We start from the raw sequence: 14,822 nt of genomic DNA, 5'->3' as shown, positions 1-14,822 counted from the left end.
GTAATTTTAATCACAATGCATTGTAGAAGAAGCCACTGAGCCCGCCCACGGGTTGGCCTGTGACGTCATGATAGGACAAAGCGACACCGGGAGGTCGTTCGCTCTCTTTCGGAGCCGCCGGTAAGCAACTAAGTGGAGGCGCCATCTTAATACGCACGCAAAGTAAGTTTTATTTACTCCATTCGAAAGCAAACACGCTCAAGATCCCTCAAGATTATCACGTTTATTTCACATCTTATGTCGATAAAACCTTGTCATAGTTCTTATTTCCTTGTTTGACACCGGAAAACCATTCCACCTTGTAGCGGTCAAGTTAGCATCTCCGTGTAGCATCTAAGCTAGCAGTCCATGCGCGGTTTGTGACAGAACAGATCGATTATATTTTTTGACAAATGCTGATTTGATTGTTTTAAAGACACAAACGCCGCAACAATCGAGTTGTCTTTTCGAGTTCATAATGACACGCCGATCGGCTGCGGTGGGTCCTCTCACCCGGTAGCTTAAACTCGATCACTGCTAACATGTTGCCTCCATTGCAGCCCAGCTCCCCCGACAGGCAGGACCACCAGCATGTATCCCTCTACTTTGACACAGCTGGCTCGGGCCAATCCGTTCAGCGCCCCCTTGTTCACCGTCCAGAAAGTGGAGGAACCGCAGCAGAGGACACGCCAACTGGCAGCAGCCGCCACGGCAGACGGTAACGATCTTTGCTTCCGCAGGCCGCCTCCTACTGGACTAGCGTTAGCAGCGGTCGCCTAGCCAACCGGTTTTTATCACATTGTCTTTCATCGTGGCCTTTTTCTTCTATTTTACTTAGTATAATTTGTTTTCGCAATGCATCTCAACATTTGTAGTCGGTGTTCCTAAGCAACGTGGGAAAAAAAAAAACAACAACTCAGGCCTGTGCTAACGCTAAGCCGCTAACGGAGGACGAGGAAGGACACGTTGATATCACCCTTTTGTGCCGCGTCAAATTGAAACATGAGCGGGATAATATTTGCAATACCGATGTCAATGTGAACTAAATTAATTTAATTACAATCGTTATTCATTGTTAAGACTTGCTGCCACTGTCAATAGACCAGAACAAATAGCGTTTCACAATAGCCTTGATTGTAATAGCAGATTACCGTTTTTTAAAATAGAATAATTATACTACTTTGGTCAAAAGTGTTGTCATTATGTTTGACATCTACTATTAATCACTAGTCTAGTAAGTGATGGGGGGGATGCATGTTTTTTTTCCCTTGAATTTGGTGAAACTGAGGTGACTTTGCTTTATTTTCTGACAACAGTGTTGCCCTTTGCTTTGACAGCTCTATTTTAAATGCAAAGTCAATCTGTTTGTAACTAATGGTTCATCCCAGCCTCAGGTTGATTAGAACAACAGGTTAACTCTTGTTTAACCCCCATATTTTTTAAATACAGTCTAATGATACATACTTATGGATTTGTTTTCCTTTTAAATCTAACCTCAGAGGGAGACAGTATTGAGTTTGGCTCTCAGAAGTATTTCCTCCTGTGTGGCTTTGGTGGGATTGTGAGCTGTGGTACCACACACACAGCAGTCGTTCCCCTCGATCTGGTCAAATGCCGAATGCAGGTCTGTCTTTTTTTGGGCTCTGTGTCAGTTTTTGCACTCCGTCCATGAGACTACCCCCCTTTTTTATTTATTTTTAAGTTACGATTTTGCATGTAGAAATGAAGACAATCCAAATGTGAAGTGTCCCCCCGGACGTCGGCATGCAGGTTGAAGTGATCACTACATGGCTGCATGCCTCGTATCGCATTGATTGACTTGCACGCACGTTATGTCATATGACCTTTTCTCCTTGGAGACCAATGGAGGTCAAGGAGACAAGATTGTGAGGAATTATTGATCAGGCAATCCATTTATAAAAAGTTGTCAATTTGAATGTAGGATCCAGATTACTTTGCCAAGTTGTCATTTTATGAGCGTTGTTTCTGACCTGTCAGGTAAGATTGTTATGAAAGGTAAATGTACAGATATATGATGATTACATTCTATGTTATTATAATTGAAGAAATGGTTTAAAATGTGGGTTGGGAATGAAACTTATTGGACCACATTGATGGATTGCACAAATTAATTTCTTATTTAGTGACTATTCTGTTCTATTTTATATTAATTGTTAATTAGATATGAAAGTTCAAATGTTATGTACAATTCAGGATGATGTAAACATCACTGTGGTCCATTTAAGTTGAAACGGAAATCGCTTAATGATATTTTGGGTGTTGCAACAAATTGTGGAATGTGTGAATACAGCCATATAAAAGGAAGAGTTCTTTAAAAAAATGAGACTGACGTTTTTATTTTCCACTGCCTGGTACTGATTTGCCCCAATGTAACTTCTCTATTGTCGAACATGACCTTTTATGAAATATTGATATCAATGTAAACATTGTTTTACTATAAACAGGCAGTGTAAAATGGCGTCAGTACCATCCAGTGGAAAATTATCCTCAAATATTTGGGCGTTTCATGACAAATCTTCCATTATGTGGCTATAAATTGGTGTTGATTTATTTTGTGTGTTTTTGCATGTGACCCCTTTGCATGCTTGCATGTTTGTTGTCCCCCTTTCTACCACACAGAAGAATTTAGCTGCGAGTTTGGCTCTTCCAAGTACTATGCCCTGTGTGGCTTTGGGGGTATCCTGAGCTGCGGCCTCACGCACACAGCGGTAGTACCCCTCGACCTTGTCAAGTGCCGTCTGCAGGTTTGTATGGAAATTTCCCAATTTGGCATTCGGCAGGAATACCCAGTTGGTCCCAAACTCGCACCTTCAAAATAAATCAGGATTTGAAACGCAGTCGGCCATGTTGTATATTCCCAGATCAACAAATATTGCCTTATTCTATGCCATGGTGATATATATAAAAAAAAACCACATTAAAATGTTATTTTTTTAATTAAAAACTACTCTCCAAATTATATTACACAATTATTCTGAAAGGGTTCAAGGGGAAATGATGCACTGGCTTGGTTACTTTAGCTAACTTTATTTCTTTTTTTAGGTGAACCCAGATAAATACAAGAGCATCGGCAATGGTTTTTCCGTAACCGTGAGGGAGGACGGCGTCCGAGGCTTGGCGAAGGGCTGGGCCCCCACTTTCATCGGCTACTCCATGCAGGGACTCTGCAAGTTTGGCTTCTATGAAGTGTTTAAGATCTTTTACAGCGACTTGCTTGGAGAGGTGTGTGCGGCGTATTCAACTAACTAAAATAAAAAATGCTAGTCTTGACTCGCCTTTCTATTCTATTTATTTCTCCTCCCATGTCGTCAAACAGGAGAACACTTACATGTGGAGAACATCGCTGTACCTCGCCGCCTCAGCCAGCGCCGAATTCTTCGCCGATATCGCCCTAGCTCCAATGGAGGCGGTTAAAGTACGCATCCAGACTCAGCCGGGCTACGCTAACACCCTCCGAGAGTGTGTCCCCAAGATGTACAGCGAGGAGGGTATCTGGGCGTAAGTGCTGTGCCGTTTTCACGTAAATGGCTAAAACACGTTCCTTAGAACCACTTCTGGGGGACCCTCTGGTGTTAGCTAGAGGGTCCTCATCAGCTTTTGGGCTGTACTGTCGGAGGTGCTTGAGTCATTGGCGTGTGAGAGCAGTGTACCTGTTTCCCGGCTTATCCGCACCACCGGCATCTGCGTTCTTTACGAACAGGAGCCCACCCGGTGTTGCGAGCCAGGGGAGCGGACATTTGGTCATAAATAAAAACACCATGGCGGTTTTGGTGTCTGACTCCGGTATCTAACGTAGATTCTACAAGGGCGTGGTACCTCTGTGGATGAGGCAGATCCCTTACACCATGATGAAATTTGCCTGCTTTGAGCGCACTGTGGAAATGCTCTACAAGTACGTCGTCCCCAAGCCCAGAAGCGAGTGCAGCAAAGCGGAGCAGCTGGTGGTCACCTTCGTGGCTGGTTACATCGGTAAGTAGATTAGAGATTAGATTTGATGAGCCTTTATTTGTCTCACAGTGGAGATGTTTACATTTCATAGCAGCAAAAACAAAATACAGGAGCTGCTGTAAAGGCAGTCACTCTCGCGGTGCCATCTTGAAATCAACAAAAAACAAAAAATAACAATCATAATAATGCATTTAATTTCTAAGCGCCTTTCCAAACTCTCAAGGACTCTTTACGGTCACTGGATTTTTTTTGTGCGGGTGAGCAGCGGCAGCCATTCGCACCAGCGTTCACTCTACCCGGAAGTAACACAGCAGCAAAGTTATGAAAGGAATACGAAAGGAAAGAAAAACAAAAAACAAGTCACATATTGAAGACACAGTCTTCAATATTTAGCACTTTCTACACCCTCTTTGTTGCATGAAGCAGTTCTATACGAAAGAGGCAGAGCATCAAAGCGTCTTTGTTGCATGAAGCAGTTCTATACGAAAGAGGCAGAGCATCAAAGCGTCTTTTTCACCAGTGGATTAGGGATGTCATGGCGAAATGTGCATGTCTGCTACAAACTAAATGTTGAAAGCCTGAAACACGATGCAGTAGCATCCATTGATGAAAAGAAAATTGTCTCACGTCTCCTGTCCCACGTAAATCCGCTTCAATTCCAAGCTGCTACCTTTCCACATATGCAATAAATATGAAAACACACATCTGGAAGGAAGCTGAAAGACAATTTGGAATTCAAGGATAATGTATAATTCACATTAGTCTAATTCAGATATAGGCCAGCAGAGAAGGCCTTGCAGGCCCTGACGGCCCACCGCTGGATTTCAGTGACATTCCTCTCTATGTGCAGCCGGTGTGTTTTGCGCCATCGTCTCTCACCCGGCCGATTCCGTGGTGTCCGTTCTGAATAAGGAAAAGGGAAGCACCGCCGTCCAGGTCCTCAAGCGACTCGGACCCAAAGGTAAGGGGGGTGGGGGGGTCTCAAATACCGTTTTTTGATCCACACGCTCCTTAGATCCACCTCTAGAGGGTGCCTTAGCTCTTGAGCTGAGCCCCCTCTGCAGCTTTTCCGGCTGTACGGTTAGAGGTGCTTGAGTCATTGGCGTGTAAGAGCAGTCTACCTGTCCCCCGGCTCACTCGCAACACTGGCAACCGTGTCCTACAGACATGGAATCAACCAGTTTTGCTAGCCAGGGGGACGGACATTTAATCAGGAAATAAAGCAGAATTGTTTTGCACAACACCTTTTTTTCCCCCGTTCAGGTGTGTGGAAGGGATTGGTCGCCCGTATCATCATGATCGGTACCCTGACCGCCCTGCAGTGGTTCATCTACGATTCGGTCAAGGTCTACTTCCGTCTGCCCCGCCCTCCTCCCCCAGAGATGCCCGAGTCCTTGAAAAAGAAGCTTGGCGTAGAGTAAGAAAGCCAACCATTAAATCAACCTCTCAAAACGTCTCTAGATGGCAACCAACAGATGAAAACTCGTTTCCAACCTCCAACTCGCTTTCAGCGTGCGCAGCAGTTTTCTATATTTATGCTCTCAGTCCAGCTGTTTCAATGAATGGGGCTGTAACTATCATGTATATTAAAGATACCAATATGATCAAATACAAAGTACTCAATCTCTGCTCACTGAGAGATTGATAAATAATGTCCTTTGTTGTGCAACACTGGTTTGATTTCAATCCGAATCATGTGATTTAAAAATGGAAATTAAAAACACTTCCATCCTTGGGAAAGTTTGTCATTTAAAATTTTACACAGTTCTATGCAGATGCAATGAAGACAATTTTTTTCGTAGTTGTGAATGAAAATCTGTGACATCAAGTTTTAGTTGTACAATGTGCATGTTGGAATGTGTAAATTGTAATCACAATTGGATTAGCCGTCATTAGTGGAGTGGAGAAATGTGCATTTCACAGCAGCAAAGTAGTAAAAGGAAAGAAAGAAGTAGAAAAACAAAATACAGGAGCTGCTGTAAAGGCAGCCACTCTTGCGGTGCCATCTTGAAGTCAAGAACAAAATACTAAATAACAAATATGACAACACAAAGACATTCATTCAATCTTAAGCACTTTTCTGCACCCTATTTGTTGCATGAAGCAGTTCTAGTTTAAAGGGGAGATTATCAAAGCATCCTTTTCACCAGTGGATCTGGCACATCATGGTGAAATGATGTGCTAAATGTTGAAAAGCAAACACGAAGCTGTAGCATCCATTGATGAAAAGAGATCATCTCACATTTCGTGTCTCACGAACAGTAAATCCTCTTCAATTCCAAGCTGCGAAGGATCCAGATACTGAACAAAGCGGGGCTGCGAAAATGCTGCCAATTACAGTCGCAAAAAAAGCACAATCGCCTCATAGTTGTCTGTCAATGACAGTCAAATGGCGCTAACATTCCTCCCAATCAAAAACAGTGCTGGCATATTTGAAAAGGCGCAAGCACTCAACACGGTCTCTTCCCTGATGAATGTCGTGGCCAAAAATGCTGAAAAAAAACATTCATAGCCATTCCACGTGACGCACAACGACTCAAAGTGACAAAAGAAAACAAAAACACTTGCGTGAGAGCACTTGCTAACAGCTACCTACTTGGGCGCCATCTTGAACTTATTGGACAATAAAGTGCGTAAGTAATGTAAATAATGCAGTTTGAAAGTGGAAAAAAAACGTGCAATATAACTAATTTAAACTGCACATATGGATTATATTTACACTAGCTTATAAATCATAATTATTTAGTAGTGTCCTTTCACGTGATTTATGCTAGTACTACATCCTACCACCAGGTGGCAGCATACGTAATGACATTCCCTCCACTGTACCATTTGCGACATAAATATAAGTCAGAAGTATGTCATAAATATAAGTCAGAAATATCCATATTTCCCCAAACTATCAACCACCCCCTTTTCGGCCCATTTAGCAATGCGTACGAAGCCTAATGTCTAACATGCCATAAAAAGGTTTCTAGGCAACAACATCGTCTAATGGTAAGATGGCCGCCCTGGGTCATAGCAACACACACTTTCGACCATCATTAGAATCCATTTGGATGTATCATAAAATAACCGGTTTGTATGCTGACAACCTTGTTGGAAAGAGGATGCACCTAAGCAAGGGAGGTCACGGAAAATGGAGGCCATTTATGTGGAATAGTAGTGACGCCGTTATTCCCATGGAATGAAATTTCCTAGCGCTAAAATGACCATATTGTTTTTATCTGTAAAAATGGCGATAACACAAAACAACACGTCTGTTTTTGGCAGGCAAATACGTTTGAATTGTTCTCCTATAATGAGGTCCTTTATAGGGAGAAAATGCTATATGTAAATAAATGAGCCACAGACATAAAAAAATATAATTTTAGTTATTCAATTGAAGAACTAGCAAAAACAGCACAGTTGGAGCACAGAGGCATGTGCATTCATCCGTTCATTCATTGACTTTCAAGCCTCGTCCCACGAGGCTTTCGAGCGTTTACTCGTATTGTTCTCGGTCACATTGATGTGTGGGGCCCTTTCTGGGTGATGTTTTATTCCAGGTCGCGAGGGAGTTAACAACTAGAAAAGTATGCTCGGATGCTAACATGGCTAAGTCAACACACATGCAAAATAAAATAAATTAAAATAAATTAAACAATTCAAAATGTAAAGATTGGATTGCATCATAGGATTTTCATCGCTCAGTCAAATGAAGCCGCTTGGAAATGATTTTGTGTTTCACTTTTTGTCATTTTCTTATTTCCTCAGGTGACCTTTGCCTCCGTGTTAAGTGCAGTCCTACTCTACATCACCAAACAGCACAAGTGACAACAATACAACACTAACCTCGAATTTCCATTAACTCATTCATTGCCACTCACAAATTTATAACATATAACTTAGGAATTAACATTTTTTTCTGATTCAAGAAGAGAGTCTAAGGTTTCTAACGCTGCATTGAATGTTTATGTAGTTCTAAAACTCAATATTGTGTGGGTCCTGGAATTCAAGTGACAATGACAAAAACTCTGGCGCCCGAGTGGTTACATTTTTGCACATGTCTGGCAGTGAATGAGTTAATATCTTTACATTACATTTTGTTTTATTACTGTCATTTTTTTCCTTTCACTTGTAATATACAAACATTTTTGCCTATGTGTGAATGTAAATACAGAGTACAGCTTTGCCGGATTTAATCGTGTGTGACATTCCATGACCGGTCTTTGCGTTCTTATGTAATAACACGACAGCCCCGCCTTCTCCCAAGTTTAATCCCTCTCTCCAACAGTCTCTCTCACTCTCATTCTCTTCGTGGTTCAAATGGAGCGGTTCACAAAAACATCCCCACAAAAGAACTCCCGATGCAACCGATTGGTTCCTTCCAAGAGATGAGCCCGCTCTAATCCCGTTGGATGGGGTGATGAGGACGACCTCTGCGTCCTATTGGACAACAGCCAGCATCACCGCCGCCATCATGGTGTGGTATGTGCAGTATCAGCAGCGGGGTGCAGAGGTACAACATGTTCTCATGCAGAATCTTAATATGAAATTTACCAAAATGGCTCCCCAAAAAAAACAAAAATGGCAGCTAGCTTCAGCTATTTTGCTCTGATAAACCTAATCTTCAACACAATATCATGGGTTGAAATGACGCAACCAATATTTGGTTGTTATTTTCTCCAATGCAAAGATCACAAATAGTTTTATGAAATATTCTTCACCGGTTTTCAAACATGTTATCTGAATACACAAATTGGATCTGATACGGGCCTCATTTGAAGTATCTTCAGCCATTTGTCCAATGTATGTTTTGCTCATGTGACATTCACAGACAAATTGGCACTATTACGTCATTATTTATAGAATGACACATTCCACAAATTTAATATGAATCAGAATACCATAATAAAAGTAATACATTTCATTCAGACAACATTTTCTTGTTTTTAAATGAGAAATGAGTGCATTTTTTTTCAATTGATTATCAGTGACAGGTAGCTACAGCTGTGGTGCATTCTGGGAGTTGTAGTACCATCGTAGTACCATCTTTGCGTGCCTGAACGGGGTGCTAAAATCCTCTAAAATTGCCCACTAATCCCTGGAATTGACAATTGAAACCTTGTTTGGGATATTGTCTCAGCTATTTAGCCGAGGCGACAATGCCGCACTATCACTTCGTCGCTCCTCATGCAAACGAATCTACCCCCCCCCCCCCCCCCCACTCCATATTGGCATCCTCCCAAATGGTCCAAGCCAATCTCTTCTTCCTCCTCCCACTTTAGTAACCCGCCAGCCTCTTTTGAGCCTCGCCACCTGCCCGCGACAAGATCCAAATAACGGATTTTAAAAAGGCCAGAAAATGTAAGTGTCCCCCGATCGATGATCTATTGGAATGTTCGTTTGCGGTGGTTTGTCGAGAGACGTGCGTGATGCCGCACCGTCGATGGATGCGTTGAGTTGGAATGCGCTGACAAGTTAACATTCATCACGTTATTTGGGCATACGCGCGATAAAAAATAAATAAAAATAACTAAAAACGCCCCTTTGTGGTCGTTGATGTGACCTGCATGGTTAATACAGGAACGCTATATCAACGAATACTGAGCTATTTATTATTTATTTGTGATATCTTGTTATGCTCACTGCACGGATTGATTTTATTTATTAGTAAAATCATATGCGAAATGCGGATCAATCTCTAATAATTCACAATCGTGGATGAAATTTAATCTGGAATTCATGCTTAATGCCTGGCCTCTTACGTAAGATTAGCATATTTTCAATAATGATAAAAAAACAGTCGACTATATTTACCCAATTGCTATATGCACACAGTGGGCCATGTTGCTAATTGATGATATCACATTTGATTGATATTTGGAGGATAAAATGAAGGGTTGTTACGCTTTGTTCCAAACCGCTCATGCAGTCGCGATGCATCATTCCTGGAGGCATATTTATGTCTGTATTATGATTTGAATATAAATATATTTAATTCCCCTCGAGCCAATGTGTACCTGCTAGCCAATAAATATGTATAATGGGAAATTCAGCCGATAAATTTCCCATTTTGTGTCCCCATTTTGTGACCAGTGCAACCATTTGACCTTGATATCATTCAGGATGTTTGCACGATCCTGTTGATGGATGATTTTTGTTGTAAAAGCCATGCATTGTCCTTGAGAGTTTTGAAATACGCTTATAAATATTTATTATTATTATTATTATTAGTAGTAGTAGTAGTATCCAATTTAACATTGAATTATTCTTTTTTAAATCCTCTGTATACTATTTCTTTATTATTTTAATGTATTTTTTACCTGACAGCAATGATGCACTTTTAGGGGGAAAATAGTCCCTACTGGAGTCGCAAAAGTAAGTAATCTGGCAACAACGACTGCTTTCCATGCCATTTTTCCAGCTCCACGATGTCGTCGGTGCTCCAGAAACTCATCAGCCCACTGCCGGGTAGCTTTACAGAGCCCCCCAGGAACAAAGTGACCGTAGTCGGGGTCGGCCAGGTTGGAATGGCTTGTGCCATCAGCATCCTCCTACGTGTAAGACACTCAATTTAACTGTATTTATACAGATAGAAACATATGGAGTGACTATCATATACATAATAAAGCCATAAATCAGTGACAAAGATAGTAGAATCATTATACCTTTAAGAATTTTGTAAAAAATCATAATAACATGCATCAATGCGTTAAATGTGTGACGTAATGATGCTTATGCTCACTTTTCAAGGATCTGTGTGATGAGTTGGCTTTGGTAGATGTGATGGAGGATCGCCTTAAGGGAGAAATGATGGACCTGCAGCATGGGAGTCTTTTCCTCAAGACCTCCAAGATTGTAGCAGACAAAGGTGAGCATTAGATTACATTACATTAGATTAGCTTTATTAGTCTTACAGTGGATAATTTTGCAGCAAAGTGAGTCAAGGAAGAGGTAAGGAAAAGAAGAAGTAGAAAAACAAAATACAGGAGCTGCTGTAAAGGCAGCCACTCTTGCGGCGCCATCTTGAAGTCAACAGAGCCCCAAAAAAACTACATAAATAATATGACAACACAAAGAAACAGACAGTCATTCAATCCTAAAAACTTTATGTACACCCTCTTTGTACTAATCATGTTAAAAAAAAAAATACTTTTCCTTCTCCAGACTATGCGGTGACTGCCAACTCTCGCTTGGTCGTGGTGACTGCCGGAGTCCGCCAACAGGAGGGCGAGAGCCGTCTCAACTTGGTGCAGAGGAACGTCAACGTTTTTAAGTCTATCATCCCTCAGATCATGAAGCACAGCCCGCAATGCACACTCATCGTTGTCTCCAATCCTGGTAGGTACTACAAACGTGTGGTTCGCGGTTTTTGCATTCAAAAATTGTTATTCATGACACATACATTGACAGTGGACATACTCACCTATGTGACCTGGAAGCTAAGCGGCCTTCCCAAACACCGCGTCATCGGCAGCGGTACTAATCTGGACTCGGCCCGTTTTCGCTTCATGATGGCTGAACGCCTTGGCATCCATGCTAGTTCGTTCAACGGCTGGGTGTTGGGTGAGCACGGCGACACTAGCGGTGAGTCATTGAATCAACTCAGCTGTCCATCATCATCTAGCATTCCTTTGACGTTGACAACAAAACATGGACGATGTCCATAACTAATTTGAATTATGGTATTTTCAGACCACAACACACTTTTTCCCCACTTTATTTACAGTACAGTACAGTACAGTATTTGTGCTTGATCTATTCCAGTGCCTGTATGGAGCGGTGCGAATGTCGCCGGGGTCAATTTGCAAAAGCTGAATCCTAACATAGGCGGCGATGATGATAAAGAACAGTGGAAGGCCACGCATAAAGCTGTGGTGGACAGGTATGCTATATCAAGAATGTATATTACAGTAAAGTCTCGTTATATCGATATCGGATATATCGATAGTCCCGGTTATATCGATACTATTTCTATGCACGCAAGGAGAAAATTACATGCAAACAGGGTCGGATATATCGATAGTCCCGGATATATCGATATTTTTTCGGACTCCGTAGCATATCGATATAACGAGACTTTACTGTATATACATCTGTTGAACAATCATATTAACATGTGTGTTGTGGTTGAGATAGTATATCACGATAAGTAAATAATCTTGTGTTTAAAGACAGTGAATACATAAATTGATCGTATTTGATGCTGCTGTCTCTGCGGGAAAAAAATGGAGTGCTTCTGTTACTTGAAGCCTAGACGGCCATGATGGGTTTTTAGTACAAAGTGCCTCTTGGGATCGTCAATTTATGGGCTTAATACAGCGGGAAGAAAGCTACTTGGTAATTTAAGCTTGGGCTTCCAGCACTCACACATAATTATGAAAAGACATAGCCATAACAATGTAATTTTTGGTTTAGTGATACACATGCCGTCAAGTATGACCTTAACAACGTACCATACGGTGTGCTAGTGCCTATGAAGTGATCAAACTGAAGGGTTACACTAACTGGGCCATCGGCTTGAGCGTGGCCGACCTGACGGAGAGTATCGTCAAGAACATGAGCCGAGTCCATCCGGTTTCCACCATGGTTAAGGTAAGACGCAAATTAAAATGATATATAAAGTAACATTAGTCCAAATACTCTAAGCATGTCTCCTTAGGGTATGTATGGAATCGAAGAAGAGGTTTTCCTGTCCCTACCCTGCGTTCTGAATAGCAGCGGCGTGGGCAGCGTCGTCAACATGACCCTGACGGACGATGAAGTGGCTCAAATAAAAAAGAGCGCTGACACTCTCTGGGGTATCCAGAGTGATCTGAAGGATATTTGAAGACTGACAGACCACCGTGAACCAGATAAAAAGCTGTCATCATGCACAATATTATTTGATTCCACTCGATCAAACCTTATAATTCTTTTCAAGCACAACATTCGTGATACGGGTGGTGTCATGGAACCTGAAGTATTAGCTGGTCATTTTTTGCTTTCAAAACAAGAGCACATTTTCTCCTAAATGAAGAATAAATTGAACCGTTGTAGGTGTGTAGTAGTCAATATTGCTGCCCTTTTAAGCACAACCAAACTGAATCCTGAGCCTGTTGCATTTTCGCACTGACAAAAACAGAAACTGAGACTCCATATGTGCAGTTTACCTTGTCTTGTTACCACATATTATTAATCTGAAATTGTAGAGAATATTTAAGACTTTACAAAAGGTATCAAAATTGCTATAGAACCCAAAGGTAATTGTCTTTCAAATAATCAATAGTTGCTTAATAAAATTATTCAACCCATGGACAATGATTATTTTATTGTATTTTTGAATGATTTGTTTGTTTTAATCAACTGTAACGTTTGGTATTCAACCGTAATTTTGATGAGAAATGCGATTTGATTGGCTGATTAATTTTGACACCAGCAGTGGGTGGGCTCAATGATAACTGTTTTCTGATTGGTTGATTTTTTTGAGTGACAGCCTAACGACCATCAACAGGTATCTACTTCACATTTTTGTCTATGGTGCCTTCGGGCAGGTAATTCATCACAAGCGCTTACCAAACTCAAAACAACGACATTACGTTTCAGGTTTTCCATTTCGATAAAATGTGAGGATGTATTTATCATATATCTATTGAAAATTTTATAACGAGGGTGGGTAATGTTAGCATTAGCAAATTAATTACGAGCGCTAACGTTAGCTGCTCAATTGTAGCCTTCCTATGCTTTTAACATGCTACTAGCATCAATGTTCACGGAACGAAGAAACAAGTGAGTTTACTAACTGTCATTTTACTCTAAAGTTGAGATGTTTATCTTTTATTCTGTGAAACCGGAACTAACTCATTTTAAATAACCGAAAAGGCGATAACATTTTTTTAAGTGCCCCCGAAAAATAAATAACGTCATAAATCTAAAATGTAATAATTCCATTGAACCGTAATTCTAATTTGTAAATGGAAATTGAAAACAAAAACAAACATACACCATATGCCTCAGCAAAACAAACAAGAACATCGAAGTCTGTATATAATAACATGCATTATCGTATAAAATAAAATAACACTCGATTTTATCTGTTTGCAGTGTCTAATCCATTTTGAATAGCAAAACTATAGTACAGTTAAAAGGAAAAAAAACGGGGATATAACAGTGAATGGTGTTTTACTGCCATCTTGTGTCAATTTTAGTTACAACAAAGTACAGCACTGTAAAGCTTTTTAATAAACGTGCATTGCTCTGACTAGAGTGTCCAATAACTACTGATATTAAGCAATGTGATTTCTTTTTTACTTTTCCCATGACACTTTATTTGTAGTCCAAAATGGCACACACAAGTCCATATCAGCTTCAGGTCAGCACCTCCAGTTGTGGCGGAAAAAGTGTTGAAAATCTGCTTGTTCTGGCTCTCTGAAGAGCTCTTCTGTAAATGGCCGCATTGTTGTAGCGCTTGCCAAAGCGAAGGCCGAACGGGTTGACGTTGAATTTATTTCTGCGATCGTTGCACAGGAGCTGCTGCTGGGTGTCGTTTTCGCTCAGGGAGAAACAAAGGTTGGGATCTTCCAAAAAGTCTTCCGCGGTGCTTCTTCTGGAACGGATGGAATCTAATGGAAAAGGAGGGGTATCAAGATCACACTTGTAAGGTAATCGATAAAAAAACTACATATGGATCGTTAGTTGTTACCCGTTTCTTGTGATTCCATATCAGGTAGAAATCCCGACAAAGATGCTCCGAGACACCCAGCATCTTCCCCGAAAATCAACCCGCAGATCATAACTACAACCGCAAACCTCATCTTGTGAGAAGAATACCCTCGGTTTTCCTCTTTTGTCTCCCAAAAGCTGCAAAAGTATACGGCTAATATTTTGCTACTCCAATGATATGATCACTG

At 41.1% G+C, this 14,822-nt stretch overlaps 3 protein-coding genes and 2 non-coding genes across 8 annotated transcripts; 4 read left to right on the top strand and 1 right to left on the bottom strand.

Annotated features, from left to right (window-relative positions):
• The first annotated feature begins 29 nt into the window (after positions 1-29).
• slc25a3a (solute carrier family 25 member 3a) lies at positions 30-5,688 on the top strand. Of its 2 annotated transcripts, none has more exons than XM_088988510.1 (8): positions 30-162; positions 540-697; positions 2,620-2,744; positions 3,043-3,222; positions 3,317-3,498; positions 3,797-3,969; positions 4,799-4,909; positions 5,212-5,688. In XM_088988510.1, exons 2-8 carry the CDS (start codon positions 571-573, stop codon positions 5,367-5,369), a joined length of 1,056 nt encoding a protein of 351 aa, XP_088844636.1. In that variant the 5' UTR covers positions 30-162; positions 540-570; the 3' UTR covers positions 5,370-5,688. The 2 variants fall into 2 exon arrangements, with proteins under 2 accessions (XP_088844636.1, XP_088844637.1); XM_088988511.1 differs by lacking the exon at positions 2,620-2,744 and adding an exon at positions 1,479-1,603.
• Positions 3,533-3,738, top strand: LOC148881676 (small nucleolar RNA SNORA53). Its single transcript, XR_016113786.1, has one exon. It is a non-coding gene; the product is annotated as a small nucleolar RNA SNORA53 (small nucleolar RNA).
• On the top strand, positions 4,950-5,155 carry LOC148881675 (small nucleolar RNA SNORA53). The gene has a single exon (XR_016113785.1). It is a non-coding gene; the product is annotated as a small nucleolar RNA SNORA53 (small nucleolar RNA).
• Positions 5,689-5,834: 146 nt separating the features above from the next.
• On the top strand, positions 5,835-12,968 carry ldhba (lactate dehydrogenase Ba). Of its 3 annotated transcripts, XM_088988509.1 has the most exons (9): positions 5,835-8,418; positions 9,219-9,297; positions 10,358-10,493; positions 10,687-10,804; positions 11,101-11,274; positions 11,347-11,520; positions 11,701-11,818; positions 12,405-12,528; positions 12,596-12,968. In XM_088988509.1, exons 3-9 carry the CDS (start codon positions 10,365-10,367, stop codon positions 12,761-12,763), a joined length of 1,005 nt encoding a protein of 334 aa, XP_088844635.1. In that variant the 5' UTR covers positions 5,835-8,418; positions 9,219-9,297; positions 10,358-10,364; the 3' UTR covers positions 12,764-12,968. The 3 variants fall into 3 exon arrangements, with proteins under 3 accessions (XP_088844635.1, XP_088844633.1, XP_088844634.1); XM_088988507.1 differs by having other exon boundaries at positions 11,101-11,520; XM_088988508.1 differs by having other exon boundaries at positions 5,835-8,449; positions 11,101-11,520.
• Positions 12,969-14,025: 1,057 nt separating this feature from the next.
• kiss2 (kisspeptin 2) lies at positions 14,026-14,726 on the bottom strand. Its single transcript, XM_088988535.1, has 2 exons — positions 14,615-14,726; positions 14,026-14,534 (listed from the first exon to the last, which is right to left on the bottom strand). Exons 1-2 carry the CDS (start codon positions 14,724-14,726, stop codon positions 14,281-14,283), a joined length of 366 nt encoding a protein of 121 aa, XP_088844661.1. The 3' UTR covers positions 14,026-14,280.
• Between the last annotated feature and the right edge of the window lie 96 nt (positions 14,727-14,822).

This window comes from Hippocampus bargibanti, linkage group LG22, assembly GCF_051943395.1.
Source record: "Hippocampus bargibanti isolate YZ-2025 linkage group LG22, ASM5194339v1, whole genome shotgun sequence".
NCBI lineage: Eukaryota > Metazoa > Chordata > Actinopteri > Syngnathiformes > Syngnathidae > Hippocampus > Hippocampus bargibanti.
Note: the sequence above shows the minus strand (reverse complement) of the source record. Positions and strands in the feature narration are given on the sequence as shown.

Bases quoted from the DNA above. Each gene is read 5' to 3' on its own strand.
- slc25a3a (XM_088988510.1), top strand. From the start codon at position 571: ATGTATCCCTCTACTTTGACACAGCTGGCTCGGGCCAATCCGTTCAGC. The intron at 698-2,619 runs GTAACGATCTTT...TCTACCACACAG, and splicing joins AGCAGCCGCCACGGCAGACG to AAGAATTTAGCTGCGAGTTT. The intron at 3,499-3,796 runs GTAAGTGCTGTG...TATCTAACGTAG, and splicing joins AGCGAGGAGGGTATCTGGGC to ATTCTACAAGGGCGTGGTAC.
- ldhba (XM_088988507.1), top strand. From the start codon at position 10,365: ATGTCGTCGGTGCTCCAGAAACTCATCAGCCCACTGCCGGGTAGCTTT. The intron at 10,494-10,686 runs GTAAGACACTCA...TCACTTTTCAAG, and splicing joins CCATCAGCATCCTCCTACGT to GATCTGTGTGATGAGTTGGC. The intron at 12,529-12,595 runs GTAAGACGCAAA...ATGTCTCCTTAG, and splicing joins CGGTTTCCACCATGGTTAAG to GGTATGTATGGAATCGAAGA.
- kiss2 (XM_088988535.1), bottom strand. From the start codon at position 14,726: ATGAGGTTTGCGGTTGTAGTTATGATCTGCGGGTTGATTTTCGGGGAA. The intron at 14,535-14,614 runs GTAACAACTAAC...CTTTTCCATTAG, and splicing joins TATGGAATCACAAGAAACGG to ATTCCATCCGTTCCAGAAGA.